We start from the raw sequence: 22542 nt of genomic DNA on the forward strand, positions 1-22542 counted from the left end.
TGTTTAAACTGCTGTTAGCACCAAAGCTAACTGAATGAGACCTCAGCTATATGACAGTCAGCCTAGCACAACTAAATAGATATGTCCTTACATTTACAAAGTCCAAGCCTTACGGCACTAGTTAATGCAAAATAAACACCTTAAGTTGTAGCTGAAAATGAAGTGGAATCTGTAAAGGGAGACGAAATATGCTCTATGTATGATACAATATAGAGCACAGGCACACCCCTCTTGTATTAGCTTGGATTACCTTTGTTCTGTTGAGAAAAAGTGCAGTGGTCCAAGATGGAAGCGAGAAATGAAGTGAGAGATGCATGGAGTAAGGCAGCATGGTCCTTGTCCAAGGCAGGTATTGCAGATTGGTAGTCAGGCACAAGGAGGTTCCAGCCTCCACTGCAATTTGTGCATCCCAAGGCAGCCAAGAAATGCAAGCTCTAGGTTAAAAAAAAAAAAAAAAAAAAAAAAAAAAAAAAAAAAAAAAGGAAAGAGGTAGGCATATTGTTAAATTGATGGGAAAGGTCACATATCTGTCACATCATCTGTGTAAAGTAAATACAGTTTTTTTCCCGAAATTTGACAGCATTAATGAGACTTAGAGATCTATATCTGGAAGCGATTTCTTGGTATCATTCAGTCCACTCCCTAGTACCAACGTAAAATGAAGTGTATCAAGCTATTCCTGACAGATGCTTATTTCATGACAGCTTCCAGTGAAAATGATTGCGCAATGACAGCAACTAGCAACCCCTCACACTAGTTCATTGCCCTTCTAACTAGATATTTTTTTCCTAGTGATTAGGCTAAATCTTTCGTTACAAAATTCAGATAATTGCTTCTTAATGTCTTACCCGTACTGGACATAGACAGCAATTGAATCGACTTCAACTTCATAACAACTGAAAACATACTTAGCATTGTATAGCAATGTTAGATTGATAGAGAGCAATTGTTAGATTGCTCTCTCTCTTCTTCTCTCAGTTCCCTCTTTTTTTTTTTTTTTTAGCCTAACTTCCTTCTTTCCTTTCTTGGTGCTTAGGTTTTCTGAACTGCCTGTCATTTCTACTGCTTTTCTTCCCATTGTCTTGCTTTTCATCCCTTTCAAAACACAGTACCCAAAGCAGGACTCTCTTTTCCAGCTGTGGAAGAACAATCCAGTGCCAAGCAGACCAGAAAAATGACCTTCTTTGGCTTATGTATGGCTCTGTTATTAACACTTCCCAGAACATCATTTGTCTGTTTTGCAATCCTGTCACAGAACTTGACTCATACTCAGCTTATGACCCGTGTAACCCCAGGTTTTCCTCTACAGAAAGCACTGCATGAGGATTTTGAGCTCACTCTGAAGTACAGACTAGGGCAGATCACGTTGTGTTGTGACAGCTGTGAGGAAAGAGAGCCTCAGGGCCTATATCTACCAGCCACCACCAGCCCAGACATAGCTGAAAAAGGTGCCGTCAATTATTTTGCACCAAAACCCAGGTGGTATCAATCCCCAGAGAAAGGCTTGATCCTGCCACCTGTTTCATGAGTATAGTCTTACATTCATCAAATTATTTAATATAGCAACAAACGGGCTGAAACAACTGTAAAAGGAGTCCATGGGCAGAGGGCAGTGGGGAACAGAGCTATCATGAGCATGCAGATCATTTTATATACTTACAGGACTTCAGCCTCAAGACTGTCATGCCTATTACCTTTACCCTAAGTATGCTGAATAAAGAACAGCAGAAGGGTGTTCGTGCTACTAATTGCTTATTTTTCTTCAGGTGTCTTCTCCTCACCTCGCTTCTGCCTCTGAATTAGCACGGGATTCACCCCACCTCACTGAGCTAAACCTGGCGTCATCTCAAAGCTTGCCTTTTAGGCCTCTGCAGTCCAGGAGAGGAAGGACTACCTACCGAGCTCTGCATTATCCCTCTCCAAAATAAATGTTTTAGATACATGGAGTGTATCACCTTCTGAAAGTGGTGTCTCCATTGACTAGCGAGGAGCATAAAGGACAACGTAGGACCAGATGTCTACCTCTCAAAGAGCCATAGAAAGGCAATCACAGTTATTTCCTTAATGATGGCTTGGGCTCTCTAGTCCAGCTGATTACTTTTCCAGAACAGCGCTTATAATCTGTTCCATGCATAGCCAAACTCATGATGTATGACAATCCACACAGTTTAATTTAAATGCTGAATATCCTCTCTGTTCTCTGTCTTCCACACATCCTCTGCCTCTATCTCCAGTTATCTGTAGCAAATTGTCTTTTCCCTGCCATTCCTGGCAATACCTCAATAACCAGCAGCTGGGTCACATTCATGGAGTCACAAGAACAAGACAAAGCTATCAGTTAAAAAATGATATCACCTCTCCCTGACTTTCATTTGGCCTGGCATAAACCAACAATGGGATGTAATTATTTTTTTTTTGCCTGACTACATTTCTCAAAGCACGTAGAAGGAAGTGTAATTTGCTATCACAGCATTTTTTTTCCTTTTCACACTTGGCTAACCACACTCTACATTTCACACAGATCTTTTCAGTCAGCTGCTGCAAGTCATGGTCTCAACATATCAGAAATCAGAGGCTACGCTGCCTCAGCTTGCTTAGAAGCCATAGCACTCTACACTAAAACTAAATAACTTCTACTGATTTTATTAAAACAAATGTTTTGGTAGCAAAATTCATAAAATACAAAATGCTGACAGAAAAGCTCTGCTAATAGATTTGTGAAGAGTAGCTTATATCATTATACAGCACATATATATGTAGTTATGGTACTGTTTCTGGAGGAATTCATGCAAGAATTGGAAGGTCAACATCATTACCTAGAAAGGCTGATAATCATCAGCTAAATTTGGGATGCAAAGGACTGCAGTTATGGAATGGGTCGGAAGCTGACATTAACCTGGAACAACAGCAGAAAATTATTTTCTCCACTCAAGCTGTGCCTGCAGATTCATTTAACACCCCCAACTTATTTCCCTGAAAAGTATTCTACATTTGCCTCTAACGGATATAGAAATGTCCTTCTGAATTGATCAGTTAGTTCAGTGTAACATCACGAGAGAAAGAAGGGACTGGAAGTTGCAAGCATCAAAATGCTTCTGAATATCCTGCTCTGCTACATTTGTATTCTCTAACTGGAAAAACTTAAGTGCATGAAATTAATTAGGTAATGATTCCCAACACCACTAGCTTTTATTGCAGCTGAAACCTTTTTGTAGTGCTGTTGTGCTCGGTGGTCTAGAGTTTATCTATTTTTTTAACACTAGGTGGTGCCAAGGCACCACACATATCAAAAAGCTGACTGAAGAAGCAAAAATGTTCAATTTAAAGGCAATATAGGTGCCATTGGGTCCGTGTCTTGTTCTGTGAATTAGTTCAATTTCTACTGTTAAAATATCTCATCGTCTAGGAAACGACAGGAACAATTCTACGCAAGACGACAATAATTCAAGTAAACTCAGAGGTGATTTGGTGCTGTAGCCTACGGAGCAGACAGTAATTCAGCACTGAAGTTTCAATATGTGGATATTACCTGCATGGGCAGATCCAGATCCATTTGGTCCAAAACCTTTTCTCTGAAAGTGGCTGGTACAAAGTGTTTCAAAGGAACCTTCAAGAGCCTCGCGGCAAGTAAATAGTCAGACTCCTAGCCTTGGTCTTAGCCTGGTGCCTAGCACATACAGATCGGCTTAAGCTTCAGTTTATGAAGCCAAACTTCCCCCAGAGTTGTTTCTAATTCAAAAAATTGGATGTTCATGTTAGATAGATAAATACTAGCTGACCTATTTTATAAGTTAACTACAATTACAGTGCTAAAAAATACAAACGGTTGCAAATTATACAGGCTTATATAATAACAAAGGTTCTAAAAATCTTCATTTTCCTAGATTTAGTACTTTCTAGAGTAGAAAATATCATATTTGCTCATCTGATAGTCTTACTGGTGTCAGTATATGTGACCAAACTCTGTGACTAATGAGTAAGAAACAAATTTAGAGTAATTTTAAATCAGAAATGCACAGTGTCTACCACATACTGCTTTAGAGCAGTATTTGGGAATAGAGGTATTCCACGAGGGAGTTCCTATGAAACTATTATCTGTGAGATAATCATGTTGATAGTTTGCAGGAAGACCGTCATTAAGTTACCAGCAGGAAAGGAAAGAGAGAGAAGGAATATTTGACACCTCATTAGCATTGCTATTCTGATACTCCTTTGTTTCAAGTTATTGATGCTTTTCTCCTTTTCCAGTACAGGTCTGCCTGTTTGTATACAGTTAGATTTCTGTGGAAGGAGGAATTTATGCCTGCCAAGGACATGCAAGAGGGTGCATTTACCTTTTTCTAGGTTTCCGGGGAAGGTCTCAGTTGATGGAGTTATTTGTCAGTACAGGTGCTGGATCCTGGCCATGCTATCTGAATAGTTATCATAAGGAACATCTCGTACATGTTAATGCAGCTGCACAGAGAGTCTATTTTCTCAGTGAAGTGAGTACAATTTCGTAGGTCCTTCTGACTTAAGTCTTTCAGAATCTTCCTTGGATCTGTTCTTGATGTATAATTGTTCCCTGGGAATTGGACTGTGATTTCTGCAGTGCTATGCCTCAGTGTCCTTTGTGGCAGCAGAATGTATGTAAATAAATCAATTTACTTTTAGAAGACCAGTCTGCAAGACTACAGATATCTCTTGCAGATATTTCTTAAGCAGTCTTACAAAGAGCAAGACCCAGTCTATAGGCAACAGAAATGATGTGATGTAGCCCACCATAAAGGGGACTGAGCACACAGAAAGCTCTGTATCTCTGTTGCTTTTGTATCTTTCAATTACTAGAACTATGCTGCCTCAACAAAGTCCCATACCGAAGCTATAGTGGGAAGGTGCACAGGACAGACAAAGATACTGAGAGGAAAACAACATTACACCTGTGCCTAACTGATGCTGATGCTTAAAGACTCAACAAAAGATTACAACAGCTGTGAAGAATGAGGAAAGGTCAATAATACATAGCAGTCTGGATGGCATGGTAAACTGGACACAAGCAGAAAATACAATAAAACAGAAGTTAAAGATGTAGGAAGAAAGAATGCAGACCCATACAGCAGATGAAAGCTAGAAGATCTGTCCTGAGAAGGTGACATTGGAAAAGACTTGGGATTGAATAAGGTGGGTTGTCTGCTTGGCACTAGCTACTTGCTTCTGACGTGATTCTGTAGCCAACAGGGCTAATGCTCTCCATAAATGTACTTCTAAATCAAAAGGGAAGAAGCCTATTTGACAGTCGTGTGATTAATCTCCACCAAATTCAGTGCTGAGGCACTGAGAAGGCTTAAATAAGACTCACGATTACCATTAAAAAATTGAAAATGTTTTGTAGTGAAAAATGTGAGCAATTTGCTTTGCTTTGATTCTGAAACAAACCTAAATCTGTAATCTCCCGTGCAGTTCCTCTGCAGATTAGCATTGCTCCATGTGCCCTCTGAGTCCAATACTCCAAGCTTACAGTACTTGGGCAGATCAGGTTCCTAGGATGGGGTCATTTTCAATGTTTGACACAGCTACATTTTGCAAAGATGGGTTAAATATTCCTGAAAATAAGTCCTTTACCCCATTCACTAGGGATCTAAAGGGAATAAGGACTGCAGTTCTTCTTTCAGCCACCTCCAGGCTGAAGTCACATCCACCTGAGCAGCTCGTTGTGGTGACTCCACCACCCAGGGAAGCCCAGGTGAACAGAGCTGTGTGATGTGGCAGTGGGAAAGCTGGTGCCTTGGCTTACTGGTATCTGCAGGATGGGCATTCGCTTGTCTCAAAACCCACAGTGAAGCCTCAGATTGCTGACAGGACATTCATGTGTCCTCATTTCCCATGATTATGTGAGTGGTCCTTGCCACTAACTGTGCAGTGATGGCATCTGAAGACCCAAGTTGCTGCTGCCACATGACTACAACTCATGCCATCTGGGAATGAGTGGCCTTTGTGGGCCAAATACAACCTGTTGCCCAGACTTTGAGCTGGCTTGCCTTAAGCACTCCTTCACAGTCTCATTTCTGAGTGTTGTAATTGTAGATCATCTGCCAAAGACTGATTAGCTTCAAAAGGCCAACTTCAGTTTCCAGGTGTCCTGACAAAACCACCTACACAGCATCAATTCGAGCCCAAAGTCAGGAATGGGAAAACTAAATGGTACTGCTGCAGTGCTCAGTAAGCAAGATTTCCACACTAGCAAACAAAACATCAAATAAATAGTTTTATTTATAGTTAGCCCTATAACTTAACCCTTTTTAACTGGAGAAAAGGAAAAATAGCAGCACATCCACTAGATATGCCTGGATAGTATGTAATACACAGGTCAACCACATAACTCCCAATATGAAGCTAGAAATACATCCATCCTCATTCTCCAAAAGCTATCAGGGCTGGCTGAGATAAACAGCTACTGCTCACAATGCAAAGTTCAGGCTCAAAACAGATGAACTGATGGGCTGGTGTATGAGCAGCCTGTGAAGAGGATGTCCATCCTTTAGACTTGGCAACCAGCTTACAAAAACAAAATCAGAACACATCATAATTTTCAGCCTGCAAGGCAGAACTGTTATAGAGTGATAAAATGGCCCTGGATGTCAGAACTGCTTTTCCCAACTACCTCTTTTTTTTTTTTTTCTTTTTTTTCTTTTTTTTTCTTTTTTTTTTTCCGTAATAAAACCAAACTTATAATGTTATACAAATCATGCCAAAAACTTCAGCTCCAAAATGGTGAGTTTTATATACATGCTGAACTACAAAACTATGCTTATGTAAAATGAAGTAGGAGTTAAGCTCAGAATAAGGAGTAATGAGATCTTGATTCAGATCACAGCTCATTTACCAGTTAACGACCGCTGACAAATTTCATAAACTACCTACATCTGAATTTGCCGTTTGGAAAAAAAAAAATCGTAGTATTACATGCTTCATAGTGAAACTATAAGGTCTAGTCTATTAAACTGTGAAGTGTGGTGAGATACTGAGAAGATGTTAGGAACAAATAAGATTTATTTGAAAGTACAGAAAATGATCTGAACACAAAACAGATTTGGCTAAATTAATAGGAGGAATATATACTCTGTTTCACTCTATTAGGATGAATGGCATTTTGCCTGGAATATGAGTCACAGGAGAACTTTATATTCTAAGTGTAAGACATTGCTAGGCAAGACAGGAAGAGGAGTAGTAATCTGGAGGATAAATTGCAGGAAGAAATAAGTAGGAATACGCTGAAATGATAGCAATAATGCATGAAGAACTACGTTAAAACAAAGGTAAATTGTATCTTATTACTTTGAAAGCAGTTCAAGCTAAAAGGCTCAAGGATTCTGCTGAGAGAACGAATCAGATCACAAAGCATAGCATCCATCATGTGAGAGCTGAGGACAACACATCTCAGGCTGGGAGACCTGGCTCTGGAAAGAATTTTCGGTAGAGTTTAGATGAATCACAGTCTGAGCTCTCATGAGTCACTGCAAAACCTTCATTAACCCTTGTAGGCCCAAACAAACAGTTGCAATACTAACTGCAACTCCTAGGAAGGAATAGCAGAAACAGCCTTGAGAAAGGAAAAAAAAAAAAAAAAAGAAAAAAAAAATAATCTTTGGAGAAAGGAAGAAAGTGAAATGTGATAAAAGCCAGAGACTCAAAATCCACAAGGAGATTCCAGCTGGCTGAGGCATCATACAAAAAGGGCATTCTGATCCTGCAATGGCACAAGGGCTGACAGCAGGTATTTTTAGCTGAAAAGGGATGATTGGAACAAGAGAGCTGCAAGTGGAGAGAGAAAGCCTCGCCATAGTGAAAGAGCCGTGCTGTGAAGGTCCTCCCACTTAAATCAAACGTGGGATTGTACCAACAGAACCAACAGCAAAAAGGAGCTGTTTGTTGTGGCTTGTGAACATCTTTTAGCACTTGTGAGAGGCCAAAAGGCCAGCACAGAGGGTTGTGAGGACTGTGGAAAGGCACACGGAGATGCCTGCAGCTGTTCCCTCGGGTGATGCTAATCGGCATAGCTCTGCTGGCTACATGGCCCCAGCCCAGCCCCAGCTCCGCACAGGCTGTGCATAGGCAGCACCAGCAGGAACAGCAAGGGTGGCTCTAGCTGAGGCTCTCTTTACTTACTCAAAGCTGGGGAGCCTACCAAAAGATAAAACCCACGGTCTGATATCTGATATTGCTATGCAGCACATTTAACTAGTGCTGTGCAGAGGTGTTTCAATTGTCCAAAAATGTTAAGCTACCACCAAACCTGGTACTTGCCATAGGGTTAATGCAAAGAGCTACCATGCTGCTTCTGGTCTGCTACAGCGTGGTTTACTACTCCATGGTAATTTGTTCATGTTCTAGACCTCACCAAAGTTTCACATACAGCCTTTGGAGGGTTAAGGACTGTTTGGTGAGCACTGAGTTTTACCTACTTCTCTTCTGGCATGCTAGCAGTGATGGCATTTATGGCAACACGTTGCCTTCTGCACTTTCTTGAAGCATCCCATGCTTGCAGGTTGACTATCCATCTGTTAGTGAAACATTATTCATTGCTTTTATAACGGATCCCCATGCCACATGAGCTAGGTGCCAAGTCTTATTCCCAACAGCCTTCTTGCTCTCACTTTCCCCCTGTGTCATCACCTACATTTGGATATAGCAACCAACAAAGCCTCTCCACCCACAGCCCTGGCCAGTTCAATGCTAACTGGATATGCAAGCCAAGAACAGAGGCAAACCAAGAGGCAGCCAATGGAGGAGGCAAGGCAACCCAAGAACAGAGGGGAGAAGACAGCAGTGTAACTAGAGCTGCAAATGATCAGCAGAATAACTGGAACACTGAATAACGTAACATCAGCGAACACTGTGCTTCTGCTGATGGTCATGCATGGAAACCCTGAGATTTTGTCAGCTTTGATCATCTTGACCTCTGAGGCAACCTAATTCCAAGGCATTATGCTTCTGTTATAAAAAGAGAAAAATACCAGTCCGGGATGCATTAAAATAAGTATCTTATGTAAGACTAGAGCTGATTAATCTGCTGTATTCAGCAAAGATGAGGCCTCAGTTGCATCCCTATGTCCTATTTGTGTATCGCTCTTCAAGAAAATTGCAGGCAAGCTAGGTAGCACACAGGAGAAGCCACCAAAGTGACAAGTTTAAACAACATGACCTGTAAGGCAAGTCTGAAAGAACAGATTTCAAAAAAAGGGAAAAATTGAGCTAGGCAAATGATACATTTTCTAAAGAGAAGTGAGGATAAGAGGATATTTAATAACTGTTTTTCCTTTCGGCTTTGAGTTGGATCAGTTTTAAGTGGTTTCATTTTCAACATGGGAGATTTCTGCTGGGTGAGTGTTCTAGTACAAGAGTCCTGAAAGAAGCCCCCAAAAGCTTCTGTCAGTAATGGGTGAGATTACTGTGCTAGGAATGATCTACAGAATTTCCATCCTGCCTTGGTGGGCTAGCAGGGTTAAACTGGGGGCTCTGTGGAGGACTCCTGCATCCCCCAGTTCCTGTGAAACCACAAAACCACGTTTGCTCCTGGGGTGGCTGGAAGGGACCTCCACCTAACAAGGACGATGGCAGCTGAATCTATGCAAGTGAGTAGTGGCATCATAACCAAGGCGGTAAAGGCTGAAAGAAAAGAAACCAGAGACTTCAAATGGGAGTCTCACAAAGGAGAACACCCAAAAGCTAAATGGGAGGACTGATTTCCCTGGCAGCATCAGCTGACTAAGCCTCTGGGGGAGAACATTGCAGTGAAAGGGTAAGGGGCCACATCAGAAGCAGTAGAAAGGGAAAGGAATTTGGAAATGAAGCGAGGCCACAGGCCATCGGGCTTTTGAGAGTGCAACAAGAGAAGTCTCAGCGGAGGGGAGTGAAGCAAAGCCATGCTAGAGGGTATTCTGGATGGGATCAGAGATGTGTTGGAGGCAAGGAATGCGATTAACAATGCAGTGTTACTCAGACCTCGCCTGCTCTGGAAACATATGGCATTACAATAATCACCACCAGGAACTCTTCAAAACTAAGCACACAGAAACCACAAAAGCATGTCAGGGCTGAAATGAGGAAAGCTGTGAGTGACGTTTCTGAGTGACAGCAGGACAAAGCAGACAAACTGCCAGTGTAGGACTGCTACATTTCATCTTTATTGCTTGCCAAATGCAGCACTCTGCAGTGTCATTAACAGAATCCAGTCTTAATAAATGTCATTTGTGAAGAGCATTCACAGACCCTGATTTAACGCATCTATTACCAACACTACAAAAATCCTGGTCTGAGTCACTTTTGATTGAATGTGTTCACACAGATGGCAGTCAGATATGCAAATATCACATCCATCCATAGGACTTACGGAAAATTACTTCTTGCAGCAATAACCTGGTCAAAAGATACCCCTAGAACTTTTTACACATTAAATAGCCTAAAAATATGTTTGCTAATTTAATCTAGGTTTTACTTGCTGCTTTTTTAAAATCTACTCACCTATGCTTTCAAAGACAAAACAATTTCCCCCACCCTTTGATGCACTTTGCCTGGGTTTATTTATAACACTGTGCACATGCCCTCCGAATTTTGGTTTGGCAATGTATTAAGCTTATTACCCAGGGTCTCACTCTAGGCTGTCAGTTTTGTTTAGATTCCATCCAGATTTTAAACTTATGCCTAGGCTTTGATTTATCTGGCTTGGTTCAATGCCCAGTGAAGTTAATGGAAAGTTCCTATTGACCTGAAACGAAGTTAGATTGAGGCATGTTTATGTGCCTAGCTTGATCTGACATCAAAATTCATTTTTCCATTAGGTTCTCCATATTTAAAGTGGGTTAGCAAACTGTCACAAAGTCCTGAATTGTTTTCTGAGCACAGAGATGTGAAAAAGAGCATTGCTCGTGAAGTTCTGCTCCAGCTCTTATTGAAATGACCAGAAACTGTTTCATTTATTTCAGTGGAAGCTGAGCTGGAGCTGCGTATCAGTTACATTCATTCCAGGATTTATTCCAGAAAGTAAAAATCTAATATAAAAAACAGATGGTTTTGCCCTTTCTGGGTCTTTATTGAATTGGAGAGAAGGTAGGAGCTCGGTGCTGTTCACAATTGCATGAATTTCATGACATGCAATCTCGACTTAACTTTCCAGAGTTAGGTGAAACTCTCAGCTTACATCTTAAAAAAATAAAATAAAATAAAATAAAATAAAATAAAATAAAATAAAATAAAATAAAATAAAATAAAATAAAATAAAATAAAATAAAATAAAATAAAATAAAATAAAATAAAGTATGAAGTAAGTTAACTGCTTTTAGCACTACAGAGAAAGGTAGAAAAACATAAATCTTAAGACCTCAAAAATAAGAAGGCCATGTCCACCCCCCTAAAATGACTTGTGGTGAAATGCTATGATTTTTAAATCAGCTTCATAGTTTGGAGGTCTGATTCACTTTTGAATGCTTGGTATTGCTAATGCCTCTGTCTCACTATGCTGGATAATTTATTCCCTGTGCTGTGACTTTTCCCGAAGACTTTCAACAGGATCAGCATTCCCATCATGCCAGAAACCGTCAAAAAAAAAAAATTCTAAAAGGGAGAAAGACATGTAGCATGTTGGAAAAATTAAGTTTATCATGAGATAATATGGAAAGGGATAAAAAATTGCTGTTTAAACTAAAGCATTATAGTCTGCCTTGATTCCTGTATAACTCAAACTGTAAGATTTGCAACATGTAACTGTAAGATGTGAGAAGATCTGCAAAAATGTGTAAGAATGCATGAGGTTATTTTTTCTAGAGGGAAATCTGTTTCATGTATAAAATGCAATACCACTTAAGCAAACATTTATATCTGTGAATGCCTGTGCATGTATGAATAGCTATTTGAAATTCCAAGGCTCGGTCACTGGTACAGAAGATTACTGGTTGCCCCACCTAATTCTGTGTATGATCTACTGCTCATCTGCTGTACCAAATTTCTTCAACATAGAAACTATTGCAACAGCAGCCTCATAATATGTTGCTCATAAAAATGTCTAAATAAACAAATAAAATAAATAAAATAAATAAAATATTTTATTAGCTCTACATGCTTGGATGTCTAACACTGTGTTGCTATTCATAACAAAACTGCTAGCAGTTTTCACAGGAAAGAATTTGTGGCACCACCTGTGCACTCTGATCCATAATGGGCATGTAGACTGATGTGGCTCTGGGCAGCCTGCTCTAGTGGTAACCCTGTCCAGAGCAGGGGGTTGAAACTGGATGATCTTTAAAGTCCTTTTCAACCCAGGCCATTCTATGATTCCCTGATTTTCTATGATTAAGTCTGACCTAAACCTGCACTAAAATGGGGATTTAGCTGAAATAGTAATAGGCAAACAAGAAAACTTTTCTAAAACAAATCAGTATCTGATAATCTATATTCATAAGACAACCCCCCCTGGTCAACAAGCCTATTAGGCCATGCTTACTTTGACAGGCAGACATGAATTCTTGATGGATTGCTCTTCTCAGGATGGGCTGTTAGGTTCTCTCTTCAACTGCTCTTGTCTTAAGCACCTTTTTTACATTCTTATTCAGAAGGTATTCATAAATACAGTATGGGAAGCCTCAGTGTGGTGGTCTGATTCAAGTTAAATAGGCATCCCTACCTAAGCATGCTTCACCCCAGGTAAGTGCCCCAGGAAGCTGATTGGGGCTTGGAAGGGTTCCTCTCTTTTCCTGTAGGACTAAGGGTGCTTGTGGTTCGTTGGTTAGGTTTGGGGGGTTGATTTTTATGGAGAATTGTGAAAGCTGGTGGAAGTTCCACACTGTGGAGTAATGCTATCCTTGTTTTGTAAGTTTTTGAGTCAATATTTTGGTTGCAAGGTTGCAAGGAAACTTTGGGAGAATTAGAACAATTTTCTTTTTTTTTTTTTTTTTTTTTTTGTAGAATACCCACCAAATAAAACAAGAACTCTGTAAAAACATTATAAGTAGTATTTATGCTAGCTAAATGATAGTAACTTACTATTGTAAGGATGAAGAACAGCTGAACCATTCATGCACTGGAAAACTGTTAAAATCTCTCCCCACAACCTTCTCTTTTTTTTAAGTGAACAAACTCTTCCTTAAGCTTTGCTTTAAATAGTTTTTTGTTTGTTTGTTTGTTTGTTGTTGTTGTTGTTTTTAAATCTGCCATCAGGACAAAGTTTTCCAACTAAGCCTTAAAATGATCAAATAGAGCAGAATAATTACTTCCCCTGTTTAAAATACAACAGCCCAGTCCATTCAGCCTAGAATGACACTATTTAGTTGACTCATGCATTTTGTAAAATACCTTGTTCCACATACTTTTCTGCTGCACTGCTACAGAGGTGGTTATTTGCTGTACATACATCTACATTTCCTTGTTCCTTACCAAGCTAGTTATTCTCTTAAAGAAAATTAGACTGGTTCATCTAATGACAGATTGGTGTGGGGGGCCTGTAGGCAGAGGGTTAACAGTGTCTTAACTAGGCACTCATATACATGTATTCTTTCTTCAGTGGTTTATGCCAAACCTCTCCAGGTCACAAAGTTATGCTGATGGGTCTATAATTTCTGATGTTTCTGTGGAACCGAACGGGTACCATTTCTCTTTTTCAGACCTTGCAGATCCATCCATGAGATGGCATACCTGAGATGACTGCCAGAGGTTCATAGACTATTTTCAGTTAATTGCTTGAGTAAAATGAAAATTAAGAATGTCATACTTCTTGTATACGACAAAATCAAGGAGAAATTGCAGATTATTATCTACTGTTTGATCTGGAACAGCCACTGCTCTACATAAAGGTGTTGTCTCAGACTAATAGGTATGAACAGATTTTACCTTGTTCCAATGTGTCCGGTACATGGGGGCTGCAGATGTCAGGCAGCATGCAGCTGAAGCAAGAGGCAGGTGGCTGGGCCTTGCCCTTTCAGAAGATCCTTTCCCTGTCAGAAGGTCCTAAACCAAAGAACAGGCTGTTCTAGCAGGGCTGTGGAGGAAGGCTCCCAGAGCCCTGTCCTGAGCCAGTCACAATGTTAGGGCAGTGTAAGGTCTGACTCTGCACCTCTGTTCGCTCTGCGCTTCTGCTGTCTGTCTCTAACTAGAGGTAGCCATTACACCTTGCTTAACTGTCTGATTACCCAGAACTGTCTTTGCAACAGATAATCCATGATAGTATCATTTTATCTCATCCTTTTGGAGGCTGTTTTAAGTTCCTTGTTATATCTGTATTTCTTTAAAACTTACCTGTCTAGCTTGAGAATTGAGAAGGGTGCTGATCAAGAATGTCCAACACACAGATTTTGAGCATCACAGCTAATGTCAAGGCTGCACCATGTGGTAGGCATCCAGCTGTGTCCCAGGGGGTTTTGAAGAGCCAGACATAAAAAGGAGTGAGCCAACTGCAGCTTCTCCACCCATTGTCTCCTGCAGTATGTGAAATACAGCTTACAGCTCCAGCCATAATAAGATTTTAGCATGTGCCTCCCAAGGTCAGGAAAACAAGACATTCCTCATACAAAGGATGCAGGCCAAGTGCTGGCTGTTTTTTTGTTTGTTTGTTTTGTTTTGTTTTGTTTTTATGAGGATCACTGTATTCCTACTTCTTGAGTGATAATTTTTTACTTAATTAGATATCCTGTTGCTGTGATGGCCTATTTTAACTCAAGGGTCAGCCAAATCAGACACATGTACAAAGAATCTTTTTAATTTAAAAAAAAAAAAAATGCTGACCAGGGTTTTTTTGGTTTTTTTTTGCCATTTTTAGTAACAGGGATGATATATAATCTGAACTTTACTCCTACAGATTAAATTTGCATGCTTTAAAATCTTCTTCACATTCCTTTAGAAATTCTTCTACCACTGATAGTCTTACCTTTTTAACTCTGGATATTCACATAATAGCAGGTTAGAAAGTCCTCCAATTACTTCCTCTGTTGTATGTCAAGGGCAAGCATTTCAGTATAGGTTAAAATGTGACAGTATTTAAAGACCAACTAAAATACCTATCTTCACTCAAAGAAAAATCAGCAAGTGGTTACAAACATATTTGTTATTAATGAAATGAAAATAAGAACAAATATTGACGTGGACGTTTTTGTTTATCTTTCATTCTGAGAACCTATTCAAAGCCACCTTTTAAGATGTTTCTCCTTTAATTATGTATGACAACTCATTACTAAAGCCAAAGACAGGTCTTGAAAGTGTTTACATGTATCTACTACCTCTGTGCACATGGAGGTTGCCTGGGCTAACATGGCAAGATGCTCAATTCTTTAGTTAGTTTAACGCTATGATAATGTTGTTGCTTTGTTAATAAATGGTAATGAGATTTTTAGGCAGCACTAAAGCAATGACTTAAGGATTGCAATGAAGAAAATGACAGATAACTGGAGGGAATTATGTACAAAAGAGAGGCACATTATGGAAAATGTAAGAATTGCTATACCCCCCCCCAAAAAAAATAAAATAATGTCTATTCTGCTCAGTTTCCTGTAAACCTGGAAAATCTCCTTTCTCTCAAATAAATGCTCACTTCTTTCTGGGCTGCAGCCTTTTGTCTATAAAACTGAAAATAATCCTATACCCAGTGCTTTTGCTGTGACTCATTTCATTCAGGGATCATGGCTTCTGTGTGTCAACTTGATTCTGCTTCGTTGTAATTCAAAGTCTGGGAGGAGGTTCCTCTTCTGCTACAGTGCGCAGGGGGGGCTACTTTCTCATCCCCTCACATCAGCACACTCACTACTTGTAAACTTGGGGTTCTACTTGGATTTTCCATAGTTCATTTGATTTTTTCTGTATGACAAATTCACGTCATTGTCACAGTACTGGAAAATGACCTTATGCGTGTTATATAAGACCCCACATTTAGAATAACAATGGGTCAATGGGTCTTGATTTGTGACTGGTAAAACAGTTAAAGAAAATCAAGTTTAATCCTAAATAATTACCACATTGCCATAGGGATTAAAATTTGTCAGAATTCAAACTTGGTGAAATCTCTGCCACATTCATATCCAGGGGAATAGTTCAAGACTGGAAATGTACCTGAGTCATAGGTTTTGAACCCAGAGCTTTCAACACTCACTTTTGAACTCTCACTTTTTGAACCCTCACTTTCTTGAACAGATGGAAAGATAAAAGGGCAAGTTGGGATGCAAACTCCTATTCCTACTCATTCTTCAGAGTAACCACAATAGGTCAACTTCAGACTTCTTCAGCTCAGAACAAACCACTCCCAAAGCTGTTTTCAAGTGCTGGAATGTGCACCTGCACTTCCCATTTTCCCATTCAGCAAATTTCTCTTTGGCTTTTTGGTCTGTAGGGCTCATTTGTTGCTGTACAACTGTAAATACCCATAGGGCAGTTTTCTATATGTCAGATATTTGCTTTCCACTAGAAGCTCATTTCTGTCCTTTCAGGTACGCTCAGTGATGTTGTCTGATGAAGGTCATGACGAGATGATGATCACCAAGGATATTGGCAGGTTCTCCCTTTATAAGCACCACTTAACACCCTTCTTTTGCAAGTCAATTAATCTCCAGCTGTTTTATGGAAAAGATGTGTTTCTTTCAGAGACTTGGATGTTGTGTTGAATAAAAGAAAATAAAACCGAAGATAATAGTAAAGAGAATAAAGGATACATAAAGAAACATGTAAAACAGTAGCTTCTTAGGAGGGTAGCTGGAAAGAAGGATGAAATGGGAAAGTAGCTGTACCTGTGCCATAAAGCAGTCCAGGGCTGGTCATTCTAGATAAGCACTAAAAGCAATGGAGTTGTATTTAATTCTACAGCTAGATAGCAAAAAACTCATGGCCTAGTAAGGGATAAAGCTACACTGCTCTAGGCATTCAGAATTCCCACTGCAGTGAATGCCTACAGCAGGAGTATTGCTCAGGTAAATGCTATGCAAACTATGCTAAAGAAATATCTCTACCCAGTCAGACAAACTTAATCCTAATTTTACATTCACTATCTTGAAATCCTTCCACAACTGAAACTCCCAATAGCTTCATTTGTTAAGAGTGACATTTGAATAATGCTGATTGTTTTTTTCTCTGCAGTAGAACAACAACTTTTTCCTTCAGCTATACGTGTTGTCTATACCAGTGCTGCTTATCTAAAGTTTTCTCTTTTTATGGCACCAGTGCACACTCCGTGCTAATCTTTGGCAGCTTGTATCACTTGGAAATTGCAGAAATCTGACCGCCTGCTTTCCACCTCACCAAAAATCCTGCCTGTGAGCCAGACATACATACGATGTGCCTCAAAGTAGACTGATTTAATCATTTGAATTACTGTTTTAATCGTGATTTACTTTGGCAGATGGAAATTCCTGACTTGCATAGTTGATTTAATCTTCTTTTCCATTTCCACATTTTTGTTATTTCCCTCCAGAAAAGTTTGATTTTCACTGATTAATAATCTAGTCGTTATTTGCAGCAGAACGTAGTCTCTACTTTATATTGGCTCTTCTTTTTGCTAATCACTAAGATGTGTTCTCTACATACGTAAGCACTTATACAACATGACATGTATTTATTCATATTTCTAATGTTTATATTTTACTATCCTAAAAAAGGGTAACTGATATTTCTTAGAGTTGAATTCTTTTTTATTCCTGATTAGTGCTGCTGTGACCATGGGCAGCCCCATAGAACTGGCACAGAAATCCTCCTCAGTCCTTGCTTTATTTAGCCTTCTCCTTTCCTTTCAGGATCACTCCTACATGTCATTCAGCATTTATGCACTTTACTTTGCAGGTACACATCAGACACGTAAAAGAAAGAAAGCGGTTGCATGTAGCAAGTCTGCAAGGGAACTGGTTATGTATGGACAACCACATGGTCTGTGGAATGCTACAGGTAAGGTGCAGGAGGCAAGTCTCATTTTCGGAAGTAAGTGGTGAATCAAAGGGTTGGATTTGCAGCTAAGATTTACATCTTGGTACTGCAGTAGTGCTGTGTTCTTACAGACAAGAACAGCACAGATAGTCTGTGGTTTGTTTGTACCACTAACAGACTATGACAGCGACGTCAAAATATTTTTATTTGGTAGGAAATTAGAGTTTACATAATAGAATTTTACTATATTTTGTGTAGTTATTTCCAGCTGTATTTCCAGCAATGGTCTTTCAGCCCATGGAAATGTTGTCTCTTCTAACCCTGCATCCCAATCAGACCTCTTGAAAGGTTGCATATAAAACACTTGCCATCATCTACAGGCAAGAAAGAATTGGCAGGAGGTGCTCCCTGTAAGAGGCACATAATTGAGGAGTTGGCACCTCACCCTGAACTGAAATAGCCTCATAGACATGCTGCAAATATTTTCCTATTGCCCAGACTTCTCAGCGGTGAGGGACTTGGCAGGGAGCTAAATCCTGTATGAAGGGTGATTATTTTGTGATCTGCTTAGTTAAGATCTAACCACCAAGCATACTTATTTTACTGGCAGCTGCTGGTGACCCTGCTGGTCATCTGCGAGGCTTGCCAGATTACTTTTGTAAGCAAGTCAGGGATACCTATAACTTTCAGACTGGTGCCTTTTTTTTGTGTAGGCAAAAAGATTTCTCGCAAATGAAATTTTGTTAACAGGTTGAAGCTATCAAATAATCAGCATACGCCCTCAGTAAGGAAGAGAAAAAAGGAAAAAGGAAAAAGGAAAAGGCCCACATACCAAAGAGACAAAAAAATTAAAAATGTGTCAGTGACCATACTGTATTTCTACTGTACTCTGAACTGCACCACAAGGACATTGGAGATTGTTGTACAATTGTGATAGCAGAACTGACAATGCACTAGAAAGATACAGACTTAAAAGACATCAGAATATTTCCTGAGCAAGCAATTCTAGGGGTCCCGCTTGAGCAGGTGTTTTTGGACCAGACAACCTCCAGAGGTCCCTTCCAACTTCAAACATGCTGTGATTCTGTGATAGTAAAATAAGGCCAAACATCTAACATGCCATTTTGTAGACACATATGCATGGCAATGCTTAGAGTCAACAAGCAGCAGGCCAGTCACCAGCGCCATTCTTGCACTCTCGCAAGAAGACCCAAAATCCATGGAAGAGTTCATGATGCTGGTCACGAATGAAATGGAAACAGCTCCTAAATCACAGTTTAATAGTACTAACAGGAAAAACAATTGCCAGAAACTGATCACCATATGTGGTATGTATGCGTTAAGTTTGGAGAATCCATGTGAGAGCAACAGCGATTTCACAGCTCTGCTCTCACTTCTTGTTAGCACCTTGCAGTCTTCTAAAACGCTTGCTAGAGTATGCAAGTACTTAATTCATAGCTACCCAACAAAAACCAGACAAGGTGTTTTCTCACTTTTGGCAGCACAATGTCACTGTAACACTTTGCTAGCTGGAGTCTAAAATGACCTACTCATTTCCACCCAAAAAAATTAAAGACAAACCTACTCATCCCAAGTAACTACTAACAAAGCCCCCAGAAGACGAACTTAACTACAGATCTACAAAGAAAATAAGGCATTTTGGTGAGATTTGCACAGAAATCACATTCTAGGTGACCTTTAAGGGTCTGGAACCCGAATCTTGAGTATTCTGTCCTATTTTGAGGTCTCATCCAACCTAGAAATTCTGTGATTCTGTGATTTCAGAGTATTCTATTGTTTACTTTCCAAAAGATGCACAAATGAAATGAAATAAAACTAAAAAATTTAAAAAAAAAAAAAACAGAGGAGGAAAAAACAGGTTTCTATAGCCAGTTCCCCCTTTGAACAGGCAGAAGATACAGGATTCATGGAATCTGCTTTTACAGTGTCCTCCATCCCAGCTGGCTGGCAGAATTGGAGTGCAAGCTACAACTCGCAGCTGGTATGGCAAGTGCTACACTGCTACAGACACTGCTGTCTGGTTAGCTGCCCTTTGGAAGTCACAGACCACTGGAGAAATAGTGAGGCAAGAGAGGAATTCTTTTCCAGAACTGCCCCTTTTCTCAGCACGAACGCTTCAACATCCTTAAATTGCAACTCTTCAGGTACACGGAGCATTTATGGTACATTCTGCAGGATCCAAAGAAGCGAGGATGAAGCTGTGTTTTTCAGACCTCTATGCCAAAAATATTCTTAACCCTTTTCCTTATCCTAAAGCAATTTCCAAAGACAGGTTTGCAATGGTTTGAATGACATAACGTATCATATAATGAGATACCATGCAAAGTCTATAACATTACAGTGAATCAGTAGTGCACTTTCAGCATGTTTTATTACATGGAGAATGCTTAATTGTCAGTAAACAGGCTACCTTGTTCCTCCTGTGAAGGGAATTTATTTATTAGTAGCTGGAAACTCCAGTTCAGCAGTCCCATTTGCCACTTTTTGCAAAAACAATAAGGTTACACTATGGTGTTTCTTAAGATCTCTGGGATCAAATAGTCTTTCCAGATCCTTATGCACAGGGAAAAGATCACCTGGTATTGCATTGCTATTTATCTGCTAGTGGCAAGCTGAATTTTTATTAAAGCTTTATTGGAAATAAGCCCACAATAACAGTAAATTAGACAGCAGTTATAAATAAGAAGGAACAAGTGACATTTTCTGTATATTAACATGAAAAAGCCATGTTTTGTACCTTATTCATACTGTGCAGTACCATAATGTGACTGATAATCTGATTTTGAATCAAAAGTCTATCTTCTATATATGTTTAGGGGTTTTCTTTATTATTGATTGATTTTATTATTGTTTGATTATAATACCTGTTCTTTCTCCGGTGTTCTTGGTTGTACCCATTTTATAAATGTAACATTTTCCACATGCAAATGTGCTTTCAGACAGAGTTGTGTACTCCTTGATGCACCATATCCCTGTTGACTCATCTTCTTGATAAAATGTTGTCTTACAACAACCTGGATATGCTTAAACTTAGGTATAATTGGGAGAATATATTATAACTCATAGTTGTCCAAATAAGAGCAAGTTAAACCGATACTGTTTTATGTATGAAATGTTCCATAAATACCACATTCCCTGCCTGAATTTAACCAACACTGAAAGTCAAACAATTAAAAAGAGAATATCTTTAGTAACTAGCTGTATAGCCCAAAATATTAAGTACTGGTGGTAAAATTTATGTATATGCAAGTGCACATAAACACAAAGTGGTTTGGAACACTGTTCAAATGGTCTTCCAGGAAAAAAAAAAAAAAGGAAAAAAGAAAAAAAAAAACACACACTCAAAAAAAACATCAAAACTGTGCTCTGTTTGGTTTCTGAATTAATCAACTCCATTATAAGGGCTCCTGTGTTGAACGCTTGTCTTATTCTGCCCTGGTCAGACAGTAAATTATACAGTAAGTGTTACACACAACAGAGGGACAAGCCATGTCCTATCAATGTACGTGTGCCACATTTAAAAAAAAATAAGTTCTAACTCCAACCTGACCACCTTCCTTGGTAGCCTGGGACATATCAACCAAAGGGTTCTCATTTATCTACCTCGCCTGCTGTTGCGATGGAAAATAAGCACTTAGCAAGTGCTCAAGGACAGAAGCATGCACTTGTGCACCACGTGCTTTTACTGTTGCTAATGTTACCATTTCCTCCCTCAATCGAGCACTATCTTTTCATTATCAGTATAAAGGAAGGAATAAAGCCAGAGCCTATGGCACTTTATGGTAGAGCAGTCTTTATAAAACTTCATTTTACAGCTAGCATGTGAGAGGTGCACTTGTCAAAACCTCAGCCTATATATTCACCTTCAAACTAGCCTCATGACCTTGTCATATATATGGACTTATACTGGAGAAGATTTTTAAACTAAAAAAGGGGAGATTTAGATTAGATGTTAGGAGGAAATTCTTTACTGTGAGGGTTGTGAGGCCCTGGCACAGGCTGCCCAGAGAAGCTGTGGGTGCCCCATCCCTGGAAGCTTTCAAGGCCAGGCTGGATGGGGCTTTGGGCAGCCTGGGCTGGTGGGAGGTGTCCCTGCCCATGGAAGGGGGGTGGAATCAGATGGGCTTTAAGGTCTCTTCCAATCAAAACTATTCCATGATTCTATTAATGTAATTATTTTAATCAATAACAAGAAGGCAATATAACAGAGTTACATGCCAACTACTTAACAGCCGTGAATGCCTTTCATCACGCAGGCCCAGTTACTGATGTGCTAGTGAACAGGAGTAAATGTATCAGAACGGTAAGCATTCATGGCAATCTGAAAATGGCATCAACTTAAAATCCTTACCTTTATGTCAGCAAAACCAATAAAAGAAAATCAATGGTCAGCAATGATTCCCTGTAAAATGGCCTAGTAACACTGTTAAAGATGCCTGTGCTGAGACCCATTAGCCAGTAGAAAATGGCAACTGTGAGTTCTGTGAGTTTGCACATAGAATCATAGAATATCCTGAGTTGGAAGGGACCCTTAAGGATCATCAAGTCCAACTCTTGACACCGCACAGGTCTACCCAAAAGTTCAGACCATGTGACTAAGTGCACAGTCCAATCTCTTCTTAAATTCAGTCAGGCTCGGTGCAGTGACCACTTCCCTGG

At 39.7% G+C, this 22542-nt stretch overlaps 1 protein-coding gene across 1 annotated transcript in view; it reads right to left on the bottom strand.

Moving 5' to 3' along the window:
* Positions 1 to 250: 250 nt before the first annotated feature.
* CRIPT (CXXC repeat containing interactor of PDZ3 domain) overlaps positions 251 to 22542 on the bottom strand; it is a 33427-nt gene continuing 11135 nt past the window's right edge. Inside the window, exon 5 of the mRNA XM_068676656.1 lies at positions 251 to 434. Coding sequence (XP_068532757.1) covers positions 367 to 434 — 68 coding nt within the window. The 3' untranslated portion in view covers positions 251 to 366. The remainder of the gene's footprint in view (positions 435 to 22542) is intronic.

This window comes from Anas acuta, chromosome 3 (genome assembly GCF_963932015.1).
Source record: "Anas acuta chromosome 3, bAnaAcu1.1, whole genome shotgun sequence".
Taxonomy (NCBI): domain Eukaryota; kingdom Metazoa; phylum Chordata; class Aves; order Anseriformes; family Anatidae; genus Anas; species Anas acuta.